This window comes from Adelges cooleyi, unplaced genomic scaffold (genome assembly GCF_023614345.1).
Source record: "Adelges cooleyi isolate 19-005CV unplaced genomic scaffold, UGA_ACOO_1.1 ACOO_flye_CR_arks_rails_tigmint_CR_PRNA_574, whole genome shotgun sequence".
NCBI lineage: Eukaryota > Metazoa > Arthropoda > Insecta > Hemiptera > Adelgidae > Adelges > Adelges cooleyi.
The window spans coordinates 6,459,402-6,480,822 of NW_026096268.1; the positions used below are offsets into that span (position 1 = coordinate 6,459,402).

The following is a 21,421-nucleotide window of genomic DNA, read 5'->3' on the forward strand; positions in this document are numbered from 1 at the left end:
GTTGAATATTAAAATAAAAGTTTTGTAAGTTTTTCAAGAGCAGCTGAGGTCCTTTTGATTGAAAACTTCTATTACTTCGGACGGTTTTTTTATACAATTCAAATATTTTTTAAACATTTCATTTTTATTGTCACAACACACAATGTGAAACATCTTTATTTGTATTTTTGAAATGACTCACTACTTCTGTCTTCTCGTTTCTTTGAAATAAGAAACGTGAACGCCTGTGTCATTCAAGACTATTTTAATATTTTACTATTTTTAATAATGTTTAAGTATACCTAATGATATACATTGAAGACTGTTATCGCCTGTATTGTTGTACACAATAATATAAGAATATTGTTAAAGTAATAATAATTAAGGTAGCTCCGTTCACCCAGTCCTTTATGGAAACCAAATATTGTTTTTCCCGGTAAACACGACGCTTTTATCTTAATGATTATTTTAAACTTTAAACTTACAAGTATAAGTTTTTAATTAACTATCAGCCACGCATTATTTTAACAGCTCTGATAAAATCTCTGAAGAATCCGTAAAACACTTAAGACTTTATGACATTACACTCGAGACAATAACGTTAGGACATAATAGTGATATTATCATCAAAAGTAAGTACTGGAATCTCTTTTGTTCTGCATTCCATCGATGAATAAAAGTTCCCGTCCGGCTTACATCGACAGTCATTGATGGGGAGGAAGGGTTAAAAAGACGGGCATATCTCACTTTCTTTTGAAAAATGAAAATATGCACCTTAATTAGTAAGAAATTTTTTGTTTCGTGATTTTAATAGAAACGGCTAGAAATATGTTTTTTTTTTTTTTTAATATTTTCAGTCAAAATGCATGTAAAGTTTTCCCGACTAATAGTTCTTTATCGGGTTAAAATATACTCTACAAAATTCACCCACAAATAGCTCGAAATTTACATATTTTTTTCAAGTTGCTCAAATCAACTACCATAGAATACAAAAATACCAGACTTGAATAAAAATTTGCATGAAGAATTATTTCTTAAAACCGTTTTATTTTGAACTTTGAAAAACAAATTTTACGGAGAAAGTCGAATTTTTATATTTGCTTAATTTATCAAATATGTATATATATTCTAATTTTCCGTTAGAAAAACAAATTTAAGGAAAATATTTTTTTCTCTTTTATTTCGATTGAAACGAAACAACGTCCCACCAAATTTTAGTTGAAACAACCGCAATTTGTTTTCGACCAACACACATGTGGCACGTGTTCTAATATCTTACTCCGTCCAAACTTGACATACCTCTTCTTTTTTTTTTTTAAATAATAATAAAGACATTGACGGGGTAAGAACTTGAAAAAAAAACAATGCCATTTTAGAGGGTTGACGGACGTTTTGGCACAGCGTTTTAAACTGCTGAGGTATCCGCAACAATAGAAATTATTGCCAACCCCGGTTTGTGCCCCTCTGGGGATTACCTGACGGACGCCCCTGTTGGTAAGTTTTCGATTGGTTATTTATAATGTTTAGGCACAGACATTCCATAAACTGGGATTGCGATACGGACAACCCTCGGTATAAGAGTAAGTAAGCGCAGCACGAACTCGACTTTAGTTGTTATATCTCTCAGCGAAAAACCATCCGAACACAAATATCACATTCTCTCTGGTCACTACGCCCGATAATACACCTTAACATTTCCTCGAAGTTTTTGGCATACATTGAAGAAAAATAACTGTCGCTAGATAGGTGTATAGTATACACATCCGCACTTTTTTACTGCCATATTATGATAAACACCGAATGGAGAGAGGAAACAATATAAGCCGAGCAAAGAAAAAATACTCTGGCACGCAATAAGTTATACGTGTGCTGCTGTGCACACGAGAAGTTTTCCTAGATACAAAATGCTAAGACCTGTGCATGCCTTCCCCCCCCCCCGGTGTCATTATTAAAATCACGCGAAAGCCGTCGTAAAAAATACCGGTCGTGGCGCAAGAAGATTAAAAAACTTCAAACTTTTCCCAAGCACAACAACAACTCGACCGGCCCTTTGGCACCGCCGACACAAAACAATGTAGGCACTAAAAAGCATTTCATTTTTTTTCTCTCCCCCCTGTTGTCTTTGCCGTTTTTCCGTATTAATATAAATCAACCTCGACCGTCTTTACGAAAGCAACCCGAATAAAAGAAATTTTGTTTTCGTGCGAAATAATTGTTAAAGCACATAATTTATCACGTAGTACATAATTACTACTTAAGCGTCGACACATTACCGCACTTACAAGAATACTCAACCGAAAATAATGACAATAATAATAATAATAATTTTTTTTTAGACAAAAAAAATATATATACAATACAACGCTTACCGCATAGAATATTAAAACAATAGAGTTATACTATTCTCTTCTTTTTTTTAAACCTTTTTAAAACAAAACGGTAATTTTATACGGATACATTGTTTTTAAACATTTTCATTTTGGTTTAAGTATGTTTTTTTGTACTGTAAAATGTTATAAATTTAACGCAAGACGCTAGATTTTTCTCAAAAAAAAAAAAAATAACAAAATATCCAAATAATATTTTTTACCATCTATGGGATTCGTACCAAAGAATTGTTTTGTTTTTAAGTGATTTATATCACCCAACTATGGAGGATTTTTACTTTCTATTGGGTTTTTCATTTTATAATAAATTAATATATTTCTTTTTGTTACCCAACACCGTAGTATGCGCAATCACATATATAATATTATCCAAATATTTTAATTCTTAACCATGCACAGCCCATCTCCCAATAACCGCACTATAATATTATTGACGAGTTATTGCTATTGAGGGGCTGCCTATACATATTACGTGCGTTTGTATGTGTAGATATATATATATATCCGTAAAATAAACATACCACACAGACCTGTGTAATGCGATTAATTTATACCAGTCCATTAGAAACGTTACAACGATAATAATAAAACATTTTACAATGTACGTTTTGTTAATTTTATTTCCGTGTTAGCGTTGTAATTCCAAATCAATATTTGTTTTACCACACTTTTTTTTTTAAAATAATTTTAGTTTACAAAAGCCATTATTCTATTCGGTGATTGCAATTAATTGCATAAACGTTCTCCTCTCTCTTTCTCTCTACCAATACCTACCTAATTTTTAAATGCTATTTTGACATTCCAATACACATAAATTTACCAGCTAATTTTTAATTTTCTCGGCTCTAAATTACCCACCAATCGCACACCTCGTTTCATCTCCTTGTTCAATCTCCACCTTTGGCTAAGTAACGTTTTACAGATTTATATTTTTCATAAAACTTCTTAGTTTCAGCCACTTCCATTATCTCCATTCATCTCTTTTCTTGTTCAGTACTCAACATTGGCTTTCATTCATCATCACTAGGCCTCACTACTGAATGTCCTCCTCTCGCATATCTGACCACATAAATACTAAAATATCTCCATTTACCTACCGCTTGCTCACAAAGCATGACAAGATTTTTTTACCTCTTTCGTAAACCTCCTCGTGACTAAACTTAAATACCAAGTAATCAGTTTTTCTCTGACGCCTCTCTCGTTCCCTATCTTTTTGCTTATTGGGCGAAATTTGTTTTGTTTGGAAATAATTTCGGCACGCAAACAATAATGTAACCTAATTTCCCTAAAGAAAACAAAATGTTGTCACACACACACATACCAAGCGGAATTATCATGTGTTTATACGTTTAAATTAAAACATGTATAAACTTTAATACCGTTTAATGTTATGTAATCGTCGTCGGCTATGTCATTTCATTCTTGGCGTTTCCGTAAAGGGAAGGGGAAACGGTTAAAAAGAAGTCTCGCGAGGATTCTCTGGTGAAGCCAACTACTGCCGAACAAACATTGCCGAGCACATATATACATTATCCGCTGATTAAACATGTGCCGTTAAACAGGAATTTCAAAATCCTAACAGCAAACAGATTCTACAGGGGGGGCAGGTGGTGGGGAACGGGCAAACATTGAACTGACAATAGCTTAAAAGCCGGTATGTAACATTAATAATAATAATTTTAAAACAAAATAGTATACTACCGCGGTGGTGGTGGTCCGACCGAGTCAACAATACCTAGAGGACGTCCCCGGTAAAAGTTAATCAAGTTACCACGCGAAATTATTATTATTATTATTATTATAAACTTTGTGTGTACACAACCTAACCGGCAGTCAAGTTATGCGCCGAAATTGATTAAAACTTTCGCATACATTTTTGTTTCATACTAATTAATCGTACTCCGACAGGTCGGGTGTGATGGAGTGGAGTAAGGGGAAATGCCATTTCCCCGGTCAACGGACCCGACGCAACGGGGAGGTGCAAGGGAATAAAATAATTATTAATTACTGCTCACGTCCCTGAGCGCCGATAAGGAGGAGGGGGACATGCACGTCCAAAAAAAGATGCAGATCAATAATAACGGGCGATTCATACAACGTAAGCCACTGATTTTTTAGGAAAATAATTTAAAATTTTCAAGTTTTTCTCTGAAAACATTTTCATTTATGCATTATCGTACAAAATATTATAAAATTTACAAATATTAAACTTTTTTCCACGACGTTATCGACGTTTGAATCTTAAACGGAAACATAAGACAAAATTATTTGTTTAAATTTTAGTTAATATAATTCATTAATATTCTAAAATCAACTAAAGGACAGATTTACAAAAAAAAAGGAGCTTGGTAGTTAGGGGTAACAGTTTAAGATGGTTTAGACACATTTAAACCTTGACTTGGCATTGTATCTACATACATTTTATGAATAACTTTCCAAGACCAACCTAAAAGTACTATTATTTTAATTATTTTTGACATGCAAGAATTAGCCCATAATGGTTAAAAGAATGATGGAAATCGATACAGTAGAACTGATTAGATTAGTGTAGAGAGATTTGGTACACACAAGAATTAGTTGGGTACAGTAAAAAATAAAGTCGTAGAAATGTTTATGGCTGGTTGAATAAACAAATGAAAAAAAACCGGAAGCCACCGAAAGGTTAATAATTTAATTAAAAGACACTAAACGTCGATCATCGCTGACGTTTATGATGTTTAAGTGCCACTTATAAAAATGTACATAAAACCGATTAATAGCATCGCGAATTGGTCAATTCGTGGACCGCAGATCGCGTAAAACGAATTTTTCCATAAAATAACCATGACGTAATTACTATTAAAAAAAAAATAATAATAAATTAGCACTATAATGAAATAAACGACGAATCAATAATACTAGCGAAAATTGCATGGCAAATTAAAAAACAACGATTAAAACGTCAAAAAATTCTCAAAGCTGAAAGAACCGGCAAGGCGACCCTTACCTGCAATAAGAGTGTTGTGAGAAATAAGAAAAATGCATACGGATATCTTCTGCTAGATAGACAGGAATATTTTCCACAGAAAATCTGGTTCAACGAAATTACCATTTAACAGCCAAATGAAGAGAATAAACTTCAAACAAGTTGTGTCATGTATTAAATCTATATATGATTTACCCTAATATACCGTGTGCAAAATGTAGAACATGCAAAACCTTTTCTATTAATTAATTGCACATTACATAAACATACATTCTAAATCTCGATCCCTTTGATCGTGCATATTCGAGTTATTGAAGCACATCAACGGTGCACATGTTTAGGTCGCCGCCAAAAACTTTCGATCAACTAAACAAGTTTCCACAGCAAATACATTATTTACTTTATTACATTAATTAAAACTTTACTTAGCGTATCGTTTCATGATAGAAGGATTCGACAAATCTTCTCTGATGACTAGTAACCCTTTTTAAAAATGTATTGGCCATAAGGTACTATATAAATAGTACCTTTAACTAACGTTTTTCCATCTACAGACTTTGTGCATACAAGAAATGGGTTCAGCGATTTAAAACGTTAACGAAGTTCAGACACAAAATTAAATTGTTAAATCAATAAAATACTCTTTAAACCAATTCTTTTTGTTCAGGAAAAATAACAAAAACTACACGAAAAAAAATACATAGTTAGCCTAACTAAAATTATGGTTAATATAAGAAAAACAATACATTTTTAATTGGAATAACTAAATAAATAGTTGGCCCAACTAAACATTTAGTTATTCCAACCATAAATTCATTATGCCCCTATACCATAATTTTAATTGGACCAACTATTTATTTTTTTCTGTTTATTTGGCAGTTTAGATAGTAACAATCAACATTATTACATATCTATAGTTAACATCAATGCAAAAAATAATTGGTTTGACGATTATGATTTTTTTTTTTTAGCCTAAATCCATGTTTTACTTTTTATTATTAATTTCCAAGTTTGTCTTCTCAGAAACAGTTGGTAGATTACTTAATGAAATAGGTGGTGTAACGAGTTACAGATAAAAACAAGTATTATATAGATATAAGTTTGTAAGGGGTGTATAAGCCTACCTTCCCGCACTTTTTTAAGCAAATTGCATTCACGTTCAAAAGTCAGACGCATTCAGTCTTAGGACGTCATCACGACTGGCCACGCCGGTTTGACCGTGGCATTTTATTAATTTAATTCCATTAATTATACCATTCTTAATTATCAACGACCGATCATAATAATAGACATATGAAATTTAGGCGATGTACGCGATTACAGAGTCGACAGCAGCCGCGGGTTGGTTTAGACGAGCAAAATTAATAATAAGACTGGTGACGCGACAACGGAGACATCGAAAACTTGTTTAAGGGACGACCGGCGTGTCTTTAACCGTTTGTTAGATCACTAAGCAATGAGGGGCGGGTGAGGGAGTTTTCGAGGGGAGGGTGGTGGTTGGCTAATTTGAATTTCAAATTAAAACTTTTCGGTCTCGCCCGTATAATCCATATAATCGTGTAAGAAATTACAGGGAAGATGTCGACCGCCAGAACGTGGCACTTAAACGCGCAGCCGTTTATAGCTTTTACCCAATTCCGGATGTCACTAAACGTTAACGTTGAATTTTACCGGATTTATTATAATAATATTACCGCAATAACTACTATTACTATATTTCGGTAGACGGTGGTACTATCCCTCACGGCCAACAATGCTAGTCCATTTTCCTTTGTTTCTCGTCGCAGCAACAAAAATATTATTAAGACATAAATCATAATAATAATAACAATAATTGCGACGAGCAAACCCAAGAAACGAAAGTTGCATTTTTAACAAGTTATCAATGTTTATAAGTGACGAGCGAAGCGGCTAAATTTGTTTTATAATATTACACATAAATCAGTATAATAATATACTTGTATAAGTCGTTATGTAATATTACAGCTTATAATATTATCAGGAGAAAAGTCGTCCAATTAGTAAAATATTATTCAATTAGCTATCGCCGTTTTGATATAAATAAACAAATGCTGATTTTAATTAACAATTAAAATATTTTATACAAGCCAGCAGACACGACACAAGATTACAATGGCGTTAGAGAATAGATGAAAAAATATACACAGAAAACTTGTTTAAAAAAGTATTATATTATTATACGGATTGTACAACAGGTGGAAATTTGTTCATTTCTTCGATTACATACAGTGCTGCGGTACACTAAAAAATGAACTTCGATTTAGATATTAAATCGTGGAACATTTTAAACTTGAATTAAATAGTAATTAATAAAAAATCTTCATACGACGGGCTTAGTTTAATTATAAATTTGCTGTTGATTCGAATGACGTCTGGAAAGTTACAACCAACGTTTAAACAATTGTTGTATAATGTTATTACTTAATGTACAACTTAACAGTATGTGTACTGTTAATTACTGTTAATTATGATAGCATACTATAAATTACTCTATGTGAACTTTGTCGTAATTACAATACACATTAAATTGGGTTTAATTTGAATGATTACATTGTTTTTATGCCAACACAACTTATCGAGAAGAATAAAGAACATAAACTAAGTTTAATATAAGTACTTCAATATTTTCATTAATTTTAAATAGTTAACAAAAACACTTTCAGACCTCAAATCGAAAAAATGAGCTCAAAAAAGACAATAAAGTAAAAGTGTCCAACCATTCTTTAAACAATTTTTTTTATTTAGAGTAAAGTGTTAATGATATTTATTCGTTTTTTTTACCGCGGTAGTGATATAATATATATTTAAAAAAACATTTTATTAATTAATAAGGAAATATTTTTGGAAAGATATAGAAGCTTTAAAACGTTGAAAAATATGTTTCTGGGTTGGGTTTTATCTTTTTAAAGGTAGTTTTTAACTTATGGTTTGAAAAATAAACTGATAGTAGATCAAACGTTTTTATATTGAAAATAACTAAAAATTCTAATTACACGATTAAAACCACAGTCGTTACCTACATAATGATTTAACTAAAAGTGATTATATCGCTATTTGCTATAAAAACCTGTGTTTTTCTAAATTCTTTTAAGACTACAGAAGGGAATTACAAAAACACTAGCTGTTGTAAAATCCTATATCTTATTTCCTCTTCTGACAAAAAAAAAAAGTTTAACTATTTTTGTTGATAATTGATAATCAGTTTTCAGGTCTGGTGACTATTTTTTAGTCGACAATAACCCAGGTGTTTTTTGGATATGCATAATTAACCACAATAACACGTGTGTTTTTGGGTAAATATCAACAACTTGCCATGCTTTATTATAGGCTGTTTTTTTTTTCTTTTGCCAATTGAGCGTCAGCTACTTGTTTTTTAATATCGAATTATTAGCCGGTCGTCAAGTGGTGTAAACACATGATAATATCATGACGAAATGCGAAACCGTTATTTCGTTGTTTAACGGTGGAACATTAATAACTTCTCTAAATCAATTTGGTGCACGCGCGGGGGTGGTTTATCGTTTGGACGTTGTGTTTTAGAGTAGCCGTAAAGCGCTTATACTATATAATATTATTGTGTGTCCCATGTTCGTGTGTTGTTTACCCTGGTGGAGACGGGTGGAGAGAGGCCCGTCTACGAATTACAATTATTGTTGAGAGTAAATGATAATATTAGTACCTATATTATGTAAACTAGCAGAAACGCCCAGGCGTGTCTGGGTTAACGTATATTTTGTCATCAGAGATAGTAGCACCCGTTTTAGATAAGCACACTGTCATTGCGGTGATCCCAAAACCGTTGTAGCCGGTAGTTAGTTACAAATCATAAACTATATCAAAGCCGTTTCCATGCACGGGTCCCGCGTGCGATTAAATTAAATCCTCCTCGATAAATCGAATCCCCAAAGTGCGATATCCTATTGAAATTTATCTGTTCCCGAGAACGACCGAGATTTTGTGTCCAGATTAGGCGGAATGATTATTATTATTATTTATTATTACTGTCATTCTCAACGCCAGTCGGTCCGCACAATAAACGCGACGACGTACGTGAAACACAGTTATGACCATCCTGTGGTCAAAACGTTTTGCTACCGATTTGACGGTTGTCTAATGTCACCACACTGTTGATCTGAAGTGTTCATAATAAGAGGACCGGGAGCAGGGTTAGGAATATTGGGTCTAACCCGTTAAAACCCACTGGGTGCAAACAATTAGCTTAATTTAACTGTGCAAAAAAAATCGATGGCTTTTTTGAACCCCGAACGTGAGGTAGTGTAAGCACGATTTACAAAACCCCAATACTTGAAATAGGGGGAGGGAAAGGGGCGGAACTACCATTGTAAAACAAATTTACCCCCTCCCCTCCCCGGGGTACTAAAAAGTTTGCTCTAGGGAACGCACAATTTTTTAACTCGATACCAGTGCACGTCCTAGTGTTTTTATGCCAATTTAAGCACTGCATGTGCACCAAAACGTGTTTGATGATAAAATTCCATTGGAAATTTAAATGAAAATTACAGCAATCTATACATACAACCATAAAGGAAAATTATACTAACATTTAAGAACATCATTTTTATACATCAGTACTCTCATAGAGAAAACCCTATACTTTGTGATTATTGTACAATTGTTTTTCTAATCATTAGAACCCATTAATAACACTAAGTAATCTCGAAAAATGTCCAGTAATCTGGTGTACAAAATATTTAACAGTGAAAAAAAAAACTAAATAGAAGTGAATATCGACATGTCTTAACGGTATACCAGAAACTTGATTTATTGAAAACCTATAATCTACCCAATATTTATAGAAAAAAATAACCTGTTTAAATTGATTATAAAATATTTTTTTTAGTATCAGCTTATTGATTTTAGTATTAAAATTAAAACGACAAATTTCAAAAAACTCTGTTATCAGTTAAAAATCAAAAAAACTTATTGGAATAACAGTCACCAGAAATACAATAACGGCTCATCTCTAGTTTTAAATGTGGATTTTAAAATATTTGTATGCTTAGATATTAATCTGGTTATTTTATGATATTATATAATATATTTTTTTAATGTAGAAAAAAATATTTAAATTACAATTGCTAACTATGTGAAACCCAACCGTACCTACCTCCAGCATAATATGCTAGCCTACAAAAAACTGATAATTTTTACACGTTACCAAACACTTATTAAATGTATTTTTGAAATTTTTTAAACTAAAAAAAAAATAAATAAATGTACTATGTATTCATTATTAAATTTTAGCACTAAAACGGATAATAGAAAAAACTAACATCTCCATAAAACAACACAATACAATAGAAATAATGTTAGTTTAATCAACGGTTGACAAAAAAGCTGATATAAAAAATTTTAGGGACAAATCTTAGATAAATGAAATCAACAACAAAGAAATGGAAGTACCGTCAAAACTAACTAGACAACAAAACACAATCTTAAACTACGTCATCCAACTCAAATGATTACTTAATGATGATTCAAAAAAAAATTAGTAACAACACTGCCGAAAAACTATAATTTCTATAATTGAAAATTATAGAAAATCAATACTGCTCTTTCAACTCCATATTAAAAGGTAAACAATTTTGTTATGTATAATATAAAATACTATTTTACATTAAGCCTAATGTCAACGCCGATTTACATAACATGATTTTAATTATAAAAATACCTTCTCAGTTTGGTGACAAAGCAAAGAAAAATTTTTTAACGTCGTTTCATTGACTTTTCTTTTCTATCAGCATTAATTTTTATTACTAAATTTTTATGAAACACATTTCACTCTGTTATAATTTATTAATGATAAACATAATAAAAATCATATTAATTAATTAGACGATGAATCTTGTTTGGTTAGGAACCAGCTCGGATTTTAAACTACTCAATTAAAACAAAATAACCTGTCTGAGGTCAATAACCAGTATGAATAGCCAATGCGAAACACATCACTTTATAGGTAATATTTGAACTAACAAAATTACTACCTGTAGCGTATTTAAAAATGTTCCGGTCAAGTTATTGGCCGTAAGCAGCAAATGTTAACAACATTTTTTATCCATATATTATATAATAAATTAAATATAAAATAGAATTTTAATGTACAATAATAATGTTCATTATTTTTTTAGTAACTTAATAATTTTAAAAATTAAAAAACATACAGTTCAAGGTTAATAATAATACATACAAATTATACAATAATTCTGTATACACTTTACACACAAGTTGTACAATATGAATTTAGCAGAGTAAAAAATGAGGTAAATGACCGATTAATTATCAAGCTATTCGAAATTCAAAGAAACCCTTCCAAAATCTTCCTAATTATTTAAATTATTAAATGTTTTATACATAGCTTTCGTGAGATCAGACCTTGAATTTAGTTCAGTTATCTGAAACCCATTTAGGTTCTGAAAAACAAACTAGAAAATATTCAAAGGCATTTATTTCATATTATCTGTCAAAGTAGTTTAAATAAGGTAAAACACCATCGTTAAAAAGGTCCACACTTCTTTTTTATAGATGTTATTCGTTCACAAATTTAAAAAAAAATCAACTTGTACTGAAACCGAGGTCATTATTAAATGTGTTGAAATGCTCATTTGCCTCAATTTTTTCATGTCGAGAACACGATTAGTTGTTAATTGTCAAGTACGATAAATCCTATATGGAATTTTCGATTTTTTTCAAATTACATTAACGTAATATTATAATTTATAAATGAATTCTATGTTATGTTATTGTAATATAATTTGTTTGCATAAAAAATATTATTTCACCCATTGAAGTGTTAAATAAGTATTAAATTGCCCACTCAATAACAAATTACTCTTGATTTTGCATGTGTAGTTTTTTTGACGCGTAAAATGCCCGTTGAGGATAATGAACATAACTGGACAATAATATAATATGTACCATAAAACCAGACCAATTAGCTACCTATGCCAACTTTTATGGAGGTCATAAAAAATGTTATTTGTCTAGCATACGCTCTTACGAGGAACTACACTGGCATGATGCTTGCACGAATGATAAAAGGAGAATTTTCAATGTAAACCGTAACCGATCGTTCGGCTTTGTGCCAAAATCAGATTCTACGTGCAAAAGTATAATGACCTGAAAATGGCAACTTTACGACTTGCGCTCACTCAATTCTAAAGGAACAGGTTTATTGTTTAGCAGCTACTTACACGGTGAACCTCTTTTGAACCTGGAAACCGACAACGACCATGCACCAGGCAAGCTTTTCCACACGCGACACGCGAGCGAGACAAAATTCCGTAATCGAACCGACTCGAACTCGGCGCAGATATTTTTTCACAGTAACGATATGAAACACACGTGACTGTTTTTGACACGGTCTCACTTATTCTCCCGTGTGGATTATCACTAGGGATAGGAAAAAATATACTATTTATACCACGACGACGTCGTAAATCAATCACCGGTCGGTTCGTGTAGAAACACCACAATAATAATATGACACAATATATATTATATTTACCTATATAGTAATAATTGTTTCGCGACTACCGTCAACAAGTAAACAAGATAAACAAACACACACACACACACACACAGACTCGACGAAAACTACAACTGATAACGGGACAAGTGTATGTGATAACACGGTCCGGTCTTGTGCGCAGGCAGCAGGTGGCACAAAATGCGCGGGAAAACGCCCACTGTTCCCAAAACGTTATGCAACACATTGATGTTCTATGATAATACATAACTACTGCAAGTAACTTATTATATAGTGGCTAGGTCTCAGAAATTTCAAAGGGGGGCAGATCCTGATTAAGACATTTTGAACCATAGTGCAAAATATCTTTTGAGGCCCCTTACCGTAAAATTAAAATACCTCCCCAAAATTTGTTATCCCCATTTACTATTATATTATTACTAATACCACTAGGAACCACTTGATTGAGTGGTTACCTAATAATACTGTTTTTTTTTCATGACAAATAACTTTTAAGTCATAATTAAAATTATTTCCTTTAGGTATGAGGTTACCTACTAGACGTATTATAATACATTGGATACTCATTTAATACTCTTATCTTATCTATAGATTATTTGCATCCTTAAAAAATTCAACTTCATCAACTTAAAATTATTATTTTGTAATTGATCCAAGATACTAATTTTGATTTTTTTTTCATCACAGTCTTATGTCAAGGTTATTTCAATGGCTGTACATTATTGAGTAATTAATTTATTCGAATATTAGCTGTTGTTATTGCAAACAGTTTGTAATATTAAACCGAACAACAGTCAATAAACAATTTTAGATTTCATTTTACAGTTACAAAATATAACGGTATATATAACAAGATAAGAAATTAATGAAAAAATGAACCCAATCTTAAATACAACGACAATCTTATCTTAAATAAATATTATCGTTATTTTACAAAACACAGTATGGAGATTGAAGTATATAGGTATATTGTAAATGTATCAAAACTTGTTTAAAGTGAAGCTTAATAAACAATTTCATTTCAAAGTTATAATTAAATAACAACGTTTAGGAAAACCATTTAAGTTTCACAAAATCTAAAAAGTAGAACCTATGGGCTATGGGTTGAAGTATTGGAGCTGAATCTTCTCTTTTCTATGCTTGGATTATGATTTATGAATAAATCCACCTTGCTTGGAACATTTAAATGGCCAAATAGTGATTAATGATAAAAGTTAATACCGAACCGGCTGATAAGGAAAATAATATCAGCTGATAACACTTATCAGCTATTACGTAATGTAATTTCTAAAATTCTAAATCTAAGTACATATAAATATATCTTAATTCTAATAAATATTAGCAAATTTTTATTTTTATATTTTTGTGGTTTGTTTGTTGTAATGAAACTTTCAGCAGAAATACAGCTGGGCGTGAAACGATTATGTAATCCAAAATTGGTAAACGATGATTGTTTCCGAGCCATATTACAAAAAGCAGAGCGGTCGCTAAATACATTGATGGATACAACGCTCAAGCAGACAACAGAAAATGGTACATGATAAATATTTTACAAAATATGTCGGACGATGCTTCTACATTGTACGATCATAAAATATTGATTATAGTAGATTTTCATTGTCCGAGTCAAATAACTGTTGCTAAACAAATGGTTTATATAACAACAAAAGTCAACCCGCTAAAAACAAATAGTTATAAAAAGAACATGCATTATAAAAAAAATTTTCTTAATTATATTTAATACGTACGAGCACAACCATGTCAGTGTTGATATGTTATGGACTCGAAAGGATGTATAAATCATTCTCAACTTTATTATTTAATTCTTTCAGACGAACTCAAATCGCTTACGTCGAGGCAAGATATCATCAAAGAAGCCTACGCTTCTTTAGTAACTTTGTATACAATAGCATGTCAACACAACTTGGATGCGGCGTCATTGAGCCAATACATTCAAACTTTATTGTTAGCCGAAACTGAGCGTTTGACACAAATAGTTAACAACTACGAAACAGTTCGACCTGGTCTCGTACAGATTTGTATGACCACAAACACATCACTGGCCAATGTGGTCGACGTCGAATGCCAACTCGAATATTGTGTCCAAGTAATAATACATTTTTAAAGTAAAAAAAATTATAAAAATGAGGTAATTAACAGAATCTAATTACTCGAACTTAATTAATTACTTATTTAATTACTCCTAATAAAATAAATCTATTCTTAAATGTTAATTAAAATTTAGTTTATACATTTTTGTTTTTGATATAAAATATACTATTGAATAGCAATTCAAATAGGCCAAACATACTAAGTGATTACCTGCATGAGTAAAGATATAATAACATTTACATATATTAACACACGTAATAGAATTTAATATTACGACTATATTATATATATTTTGTAATTAAAAAAAAAAAAATTATACTTATAATTAATATTGTCAAAGTTTTGGTAAACCTTAGCTGCTTTACAACAATAAAATCGGTAACTATTTGTTTTATAGTAAAACAGTTTTTTTTTTTTTCAGTCTAGTGTCTTTGATGATGTATCAGAATTTCTATATAAAGTGCGATTGAAGACAATAGACAATGGCAAAACGGACTACGTTAATTTTGTATGCAATCCACAACAACTACAAGAACTAGTTAATAAATTAAAAGATGCCGTTAGACATTTGGATAAAATCGTTTCGGCTGCCTAAAAATATAAAATATTTATCAACAATTTGTGTTCCCGTTAAACAACTGTTCTTCCCTACAAATATAATATAATATACTAATTTTTACAGTCTTACAATATGGGTATTGTTAAACTTATATGTATACCATTTTTAGTTAAATTAAGAAAAAAAAACAACAACAACAGCAGGGTACAAATTAACAAGAGAAAATAAATAATATTAACATACATCTAAAATCCAACAAACAATAAATTAATAAATACAAGTTTTTTTGGAAACGAGTGAAAGCCGAAATAAGGAGTACATCGAGTACTTTTTCACAAGTATCTTAAATTATTATGACCACACTAGGGATTATTTATATTACTAAAATTATTATATAAGTTTTCGCTCATAAACAGCCGTCTTGTAAGCTTGGTTGATTTGTTCCAAAAAGATAAAAGTCAAAACGGTATGTGGACCAATGCGAGCGAAATATGGTACGATTCCTTTCCAAAGATTGAAAAATCCTTCATTTTTCACCACCATGGCCATCGCGTTTATTGTACCCGAATACTCGGGTACTCCGTTAATGATTTTCATGCTCTGTATTCTGGAGAAAAAAAATTAAATTAAAACAATTTTAAAATATTATCAAAAAAAATATATTTATGAAGTAACAAAGTGATTTATACAATTTGGCAGTTAGTTAAACAATGATTTTGATGATGGCCAATAATAATTAGAGTACGGATAATAGTTGTGATTTAGTAAATTTAAAAATATGTAGCAGACGATTTCATACAATTATTATTTTTTTATTTTTGCCATTATTAAGTATGTTTTGTATATGTCTTTCAATCCAAGGAATTGCTACAAACATTTTTTTTTTAAATAACGTTTTCCAGGCGAAAAATAGAAAAAAAATACAACATTGTACCTAGAATGTACTAAAAAAAAATGTATTTAGAAAGTTTTGTTCTTACCCACCTTAATTGTTTTCATAGTATAAAAAGTAAGTTTAAAAAATACATAATTTTTGTCCTATTCTAAGCCAGTATTTTATAATATTTCATTTTTTTGTGATTTAATAAATTATTATAACTTGTTTAGCTTTCATAACCAGACATTGGCTGCTTTAAGATCTAGTTTGGTCACCTCCAGAAGTTTGTTTTACTCTTTATAGACATTTTCCTACTAAAAGAGTGCCCAGTGTGACAAAGTGTCTAACAAGTGACAATGAACACTAACGAAATACCGTCTCATTTTTTCGGCTACTTTTACAGTATAAATAACAATTTAAGGGAGTAAAAACCAAATAATTACTTTAAACAAAAATTATTTTTTTAGACCACCCTAACCTTGGCTTTGCATCGAAGCTACAATATTTTACAATAACATAGTTAAATTAATATCTGTGATCAAAATAATTAAGCTAATCCTATTAAGTTTTTACCAAAAACCAAACATCAAACTTTTTGGGTAAATATGAAAGTATTTACTAAAGAAATAATGTTTTTTTTTTTATTTATCATTACATAACGTTGTCTATTTACGATTTATTTATTATAATAATATTTTATGAAAAAAGTAATTGGTAAGAAAGGTTTCAATAAAAACTGTGCATATAAATCATTTAAGCAGGTTTTGGTCAAAATTCAAAAAGCATTTTTTTGTAAAATATCTTCACTAAAAAAAAAAAACAGGTCATTTTTAAAAGCATATTATATCACATTAAAAAGCCCTTTTGAATTCCGCCGATGAACAATAATAATTAACGGTTTATTATTTGTTTATTTATACCTAGTTTTTGCAATATCAACCGGAAGGGACGCAACTGTTGTAATGGCGCCCGATGTCATTGAAGATGCAAAATGCAGCACAATATTATCTTTGAAATAACCTAAAAAATAAAACAATTCCATCAAGTTATCAGTAAATATTAAAAATGTAATATGTTATACCTAATTACATAACTTTTTTTAAAAAACTAGGTAATATTAAAATAGTTAATATCACATGCATTTGTTAGGAGTAGTTGAGCTTTTCATTTGGATACATATATGTCAATTGTAGAAGATCGATTTAGTTTTATACGGTGTTTAAGTCTTAAGAAATGAATTTATCACATTTTGATCTACACAATTATAATATAACTATCACAATTCATTATAATAAACGACAAATTTATGTTGTAGTAATGTGTAATGATATTATTAATTATTGGGTATTACGAATTGAATATCAATGATTAAATCAAATTAATAAATATATCTAATGAAGTTTGATTATGATGATAATGGTAATAATAATAGTAATAATAAAATACTACCAAATGTATATTATAAATAATAACTAAAAGGTCGATTGTAAAGTCAATTTGGTTTGTTGATAACACTTAAATAAATAGCGAGATTAATTCCTTACTACATTTTTTTTTCTAAAATATTTTTTAATAAAATCATTTAAACAACGAGTGAGAGATAAGTGAAAAATGAGTAGCTCATAACTGAATATTTGTTTTTTCTAATAAAGATAAACATAATACTTGACAAGTTCATAGAGTAGGTACTATTAATTACAAAGTCATAACATTAGATAATAAGATAATATTTTATATGTATTATATATTTTAATCGAAACATAATTATAATATAAATAAATCAAACGATAAAACTTTTTTTTTTACGAGGGGGAACTGTCGATTATATAACTTTCCCTATTTAAACGATAAAACTACTGTTGCTTAATTTTTTATCTATACACAATAGTTTACACAAAATCTTTTGTTTTTAATTATATTTATGTCATTAAGCTTTTGCGTTGATACTTTATTATTTAATTTTTACGGCCTGTTTACAACAATAAAATAACAATTAATTAAAACTTTAATCACTTTTTTATAATTAATTAAATATCGAGTAGTAAATTTAATTATTATTAAAACCTTCAGTTGAACATAAAAAAAAATGTACAGTGTAAAACATATCAAAGGTATTTTTATAAATATATACTACTATATGACTTTGTTAAAGGTCATCGTTATATATTTACGACACATTAGATCATAATTTCTTCTTAACAAAATGGTTTTTATACTAAGTATTTAAAAAAATTGTTAATTTGTTGAAACAATAAACTGTTAAGAATTAATGTACGATGGAATTTAATTGAACTGTGATCACATGTCAACTTTTATTTTTTTGTTTTGTGGTTACAAGTAAACCTGCGGAACCAAAGGCGTGAACTAGTCTTTTAATACATAACGGTTTATAAATTAATTTGTTGGGTCCTGTTTTTGGAGCATATTGTTTCCTTGATGTTTTAAGGGTCTGGGCCTAGAATTTCTGCTAGGTGATAGGTGTTTAGTGATGTATTATTATTATTTTAATTGAAAATGGGTAATACAATTAATGTTCATGTTGTTAAAAAAAAAATCACACTTCTGACCTTCTTAAATCGCTATAACTCCTTTATTTAAGCCTTTGGCAATAATTGTTTTAAATAACAATTCATTACAAACACTTAAAGTAATCTAAAAAAACAGTCAGTTATAAAACTGCAAGTTGTCGTGTTTTAATAATCAAAAAAATGTAATGGTATTATGTTAAAAAATAAAACTCACCGCTGTTTAAATACAGTTCTTTGGCTTGAGAATATGATGCTAGCTGAGCCATATTGACAACAGCCGCTCGTCCCATAGTAGCGATACATCCTCGCCACCAAGTAGCAATGCCTTCTTCGCGAGCGATCCTGGCCAAAGCATTGAAAACGCTAGTGTAACCACGTCTGTCGGCTACCGGTAACTGGGCATCGGAAGTCATTCGAATCAAAGCCACTTCGGCAGGTGTTCCAACGGCAGCACCCGTCACTCCGGATATCATGGCTATGCCAAGTTTGACCAGCAGACCTGGCGGTTTATTATCTTCCCTTTACAAAAAAAAAAAAAAACCATAATTAATAATTTATGATATTATACAACGTAAATACAGTACCCAGAAGTATAAGTGAACAGCGTATTGTACAATCCTAATCGAGTAGTCGAATACGTAGCCTGTCTGAGAATACCGGCCGATAGTCCAGGGTAGAATGCTGAAACCCCTTTCTCTTTGATCATTGACCGAGTGATGTATCCCATTGACTTTTGTGCTTCGCTAGCTGCGACATCGCGTCCCGCCAATTGCATACGGTTCTTGAGCACGTCCAACGGATGGACAATGACTGTGGCCACGATTCTAGAAAATCGCGATAATTGAGCCGCGCAAATACATTTGTTTTTTCACGCTTGTGTAGATACTTACGCCGCTACACCGCCGTTAACAAACTTGACGGCTGACGGGATCTGTACGGAATCACTCATTTTGAATTTACCGGTAACAAGGAGTTATTTAGATTAAAAACAAATTTCAAACTGTCTTCGAATCGTGTGTTCTATTGAATTGCATTGCAAACGCCTGTGAACATGTTACAACTGTAGTGGTTGTGTTATTGTTTTTGTTGTCTTTAAGTATGTATGTTAATTATTACTTCCTGTACAAAAAAATGTCGTACACTTACCTCGGGTTTATTATGTTTCACAAGAGACGAGTACAACCGGTTCCTGTACGATTTGATTGAGTAATGTACCGTAGTAGGCAATAAAAATATGTATAATGTTACTACCTACTTTGTGTATGTGTGTGTGTGTCGATGTAACTTATTACAAAATCGGTCTATCTCTTTCCCTCATTACCAATGTTCCCCCCTTTATTAATTTTTTTTTTTTTTTTATTAATTAATTCGCGGTCACATGAAGCACGAACACGGACAGTTAACAATTTAGTTAGAACAGTTTTACTCGTTCGGTCGTTTTGGAATGTGATAACGCGGCAGTGATTAAACAAGGGCAACGTTTCTGCGAGTTCCGTTCAATAATAATATTTCACATTATATTATAGTCTACTACATCAGCAGTTAGTAGCTGCCATAGGTCTCCACGATAAGCCCTAAGCACTCAATATTTGTTAACCCGTCAGCTGATTATCGTTATCTACACCGATTTTCGAAAACCGTCAACTGGACAATAAAAAAAAAAACATTGAAAATACAGTTGACGGGCATGTGCGTTAAATTTGAAATAATATATTATCCACTATTCTGTGTCAATAAAAAATGCCATCGAGTGGCCATGGGTACAATAGGGCACTTTTTAGGGAGGAAATTTAGAAGGGCTTTTTCCACCTCCCCTAGAAAACATTTGCATGCATAGTGATATATTTTCTATTTACAACAAATATTGGCTTTTTTTGGAAAGGGGAGCGGGGTAACAGAACCCAAAATACAATAATTTTTTTCCTTGAACCCAAATCTGGTCTCAAATTTTCTCTAGCACGACTTGTTATTTTCGAAATCGCCTAGGTTTAAAGTTGTAAGAAAATACCGTTTTGTGGTATATTCGACGTGTTTTGTACGTTTGAATATAGTTTTCTAAAATGTGTGTTCAAATAGAGTAACTAAGTAACTTCTTGTTGTTTTTTGTTTTCCTGAATTCAGAATAAATGTAGAATTTGTAGTTTTTTTTAAACATAAAAAATATTTAGAAATGTACCTAAGGCAAAGGACGTGTCAGTATATTACGTCTTGTGCATACATAACCTATTGGATTCCACGAGACCAATGAAAAACTTAGCTCCCATTTTTCTTCATTTGACCTCAAACAAATAGATTGACAAAAATATTAAACAAATACAAAACGTACCAAGTCGATATAGCTGGTACTATGGTTTAGATTTACGTAGAAGATTCGGTTGGTTAATAAAAACAAGTCAGTATTTAAGTTGAGTTTTTACACGAAAAAACAATAAACATTAAAAACATTTATTATTGGAATTTCAAGTTTTTCTTAGTCAGCTAACTTG

General features: G+C 30.9%; 3 protein-coding genes across 6 annotated transcripts in view; 1 reads left to right on the top strand and 2 right to left on the bottom strand.

Annotated features, from left to right (window-relative positions):
* Positions 1 to 12,921, bottom strand: part of LOC126843804 (polypyrimidine tract-binding protein 1) — a 158,859-nt gene extending 145,938 nt beyond the window's left edge. For all 3 annotated transcript variants that reach the window (XM_050581593.1, XM_050581595.1, XM_050581591.1), the window contains exon 1: positions 12,564 to 12,921. The gene's annotated coding sequence lies outside the window, so the exon portion shown is untranslated. The remainder of the gene's footprint in view (positions 1 to 12,563) is intronic.
* A 1,204-nt stretch (positions 12,922 to 14,125) lies between these two features.
* LOC126842748 (COMM domain-containing protein 3) lies at positions 14,126 to 15,661 on the top strand. Its single transcript, XM_050579876.1, has 3 exons — positions 14,126 to 14,392; positions 14,692 to 14,966; positions 15,393 to 15,661. Exons 1-3 carry the CDS (start codon positions 14,242 to 14,244, stop codon positions 15,564 to 15,566), a joined length of 600 nt encoding a protein of 199 aa, XP_050435833.1. The 5' UTR covers positions 14,126 to 14,241; the 3' UTR covers positions 15,567 to 15,661.
* Positions 15,662 to 15,741: 80 nt separating this feature from the next.
* Positions 15,742 to 20,490, bottom strand: LOC126842747 (mitochondrial 2-oxoglutarate/malate carrier protein-like). Of its 2 annotated transcripts, none has more exons than XM_050579875.1 (6): positions 20,082 to 20,490; positions 19,826 to 19,995; positions 19,520 to 19,759; positions 19,150 to 19,454; positions 17,328 to 17,427; positions 15,742 to 16,137 (listed from the first exon to the last, which is right to left on the bottom strand). In XM_050579875.1, the coding sequence occupies exons 2-6, from the start codon at positions 19,882 to 19,884 to the stop codon at positions 15,921 to 15,923; spliced, it is 921 nt and encodes a 306-aa protein (XP_050435832.1). In that variant the 5' UTR covers positions 19,885 to 19,995; positions 20,082 to 20,490; the 3' UTR covers positions 15,742 to 15,920. The 2 variants fall into 2 exon arrangements, with proteins under 2 accessions (XP_050435832.1, XP_050435831.1); XM_050579874.1 differs by having other exon boundaries at positions 19,826 to 19,978; positions 20,082 to 20,489.
* Positions 20,491 to 21,421: the final 931 nt, after the last annotated feature.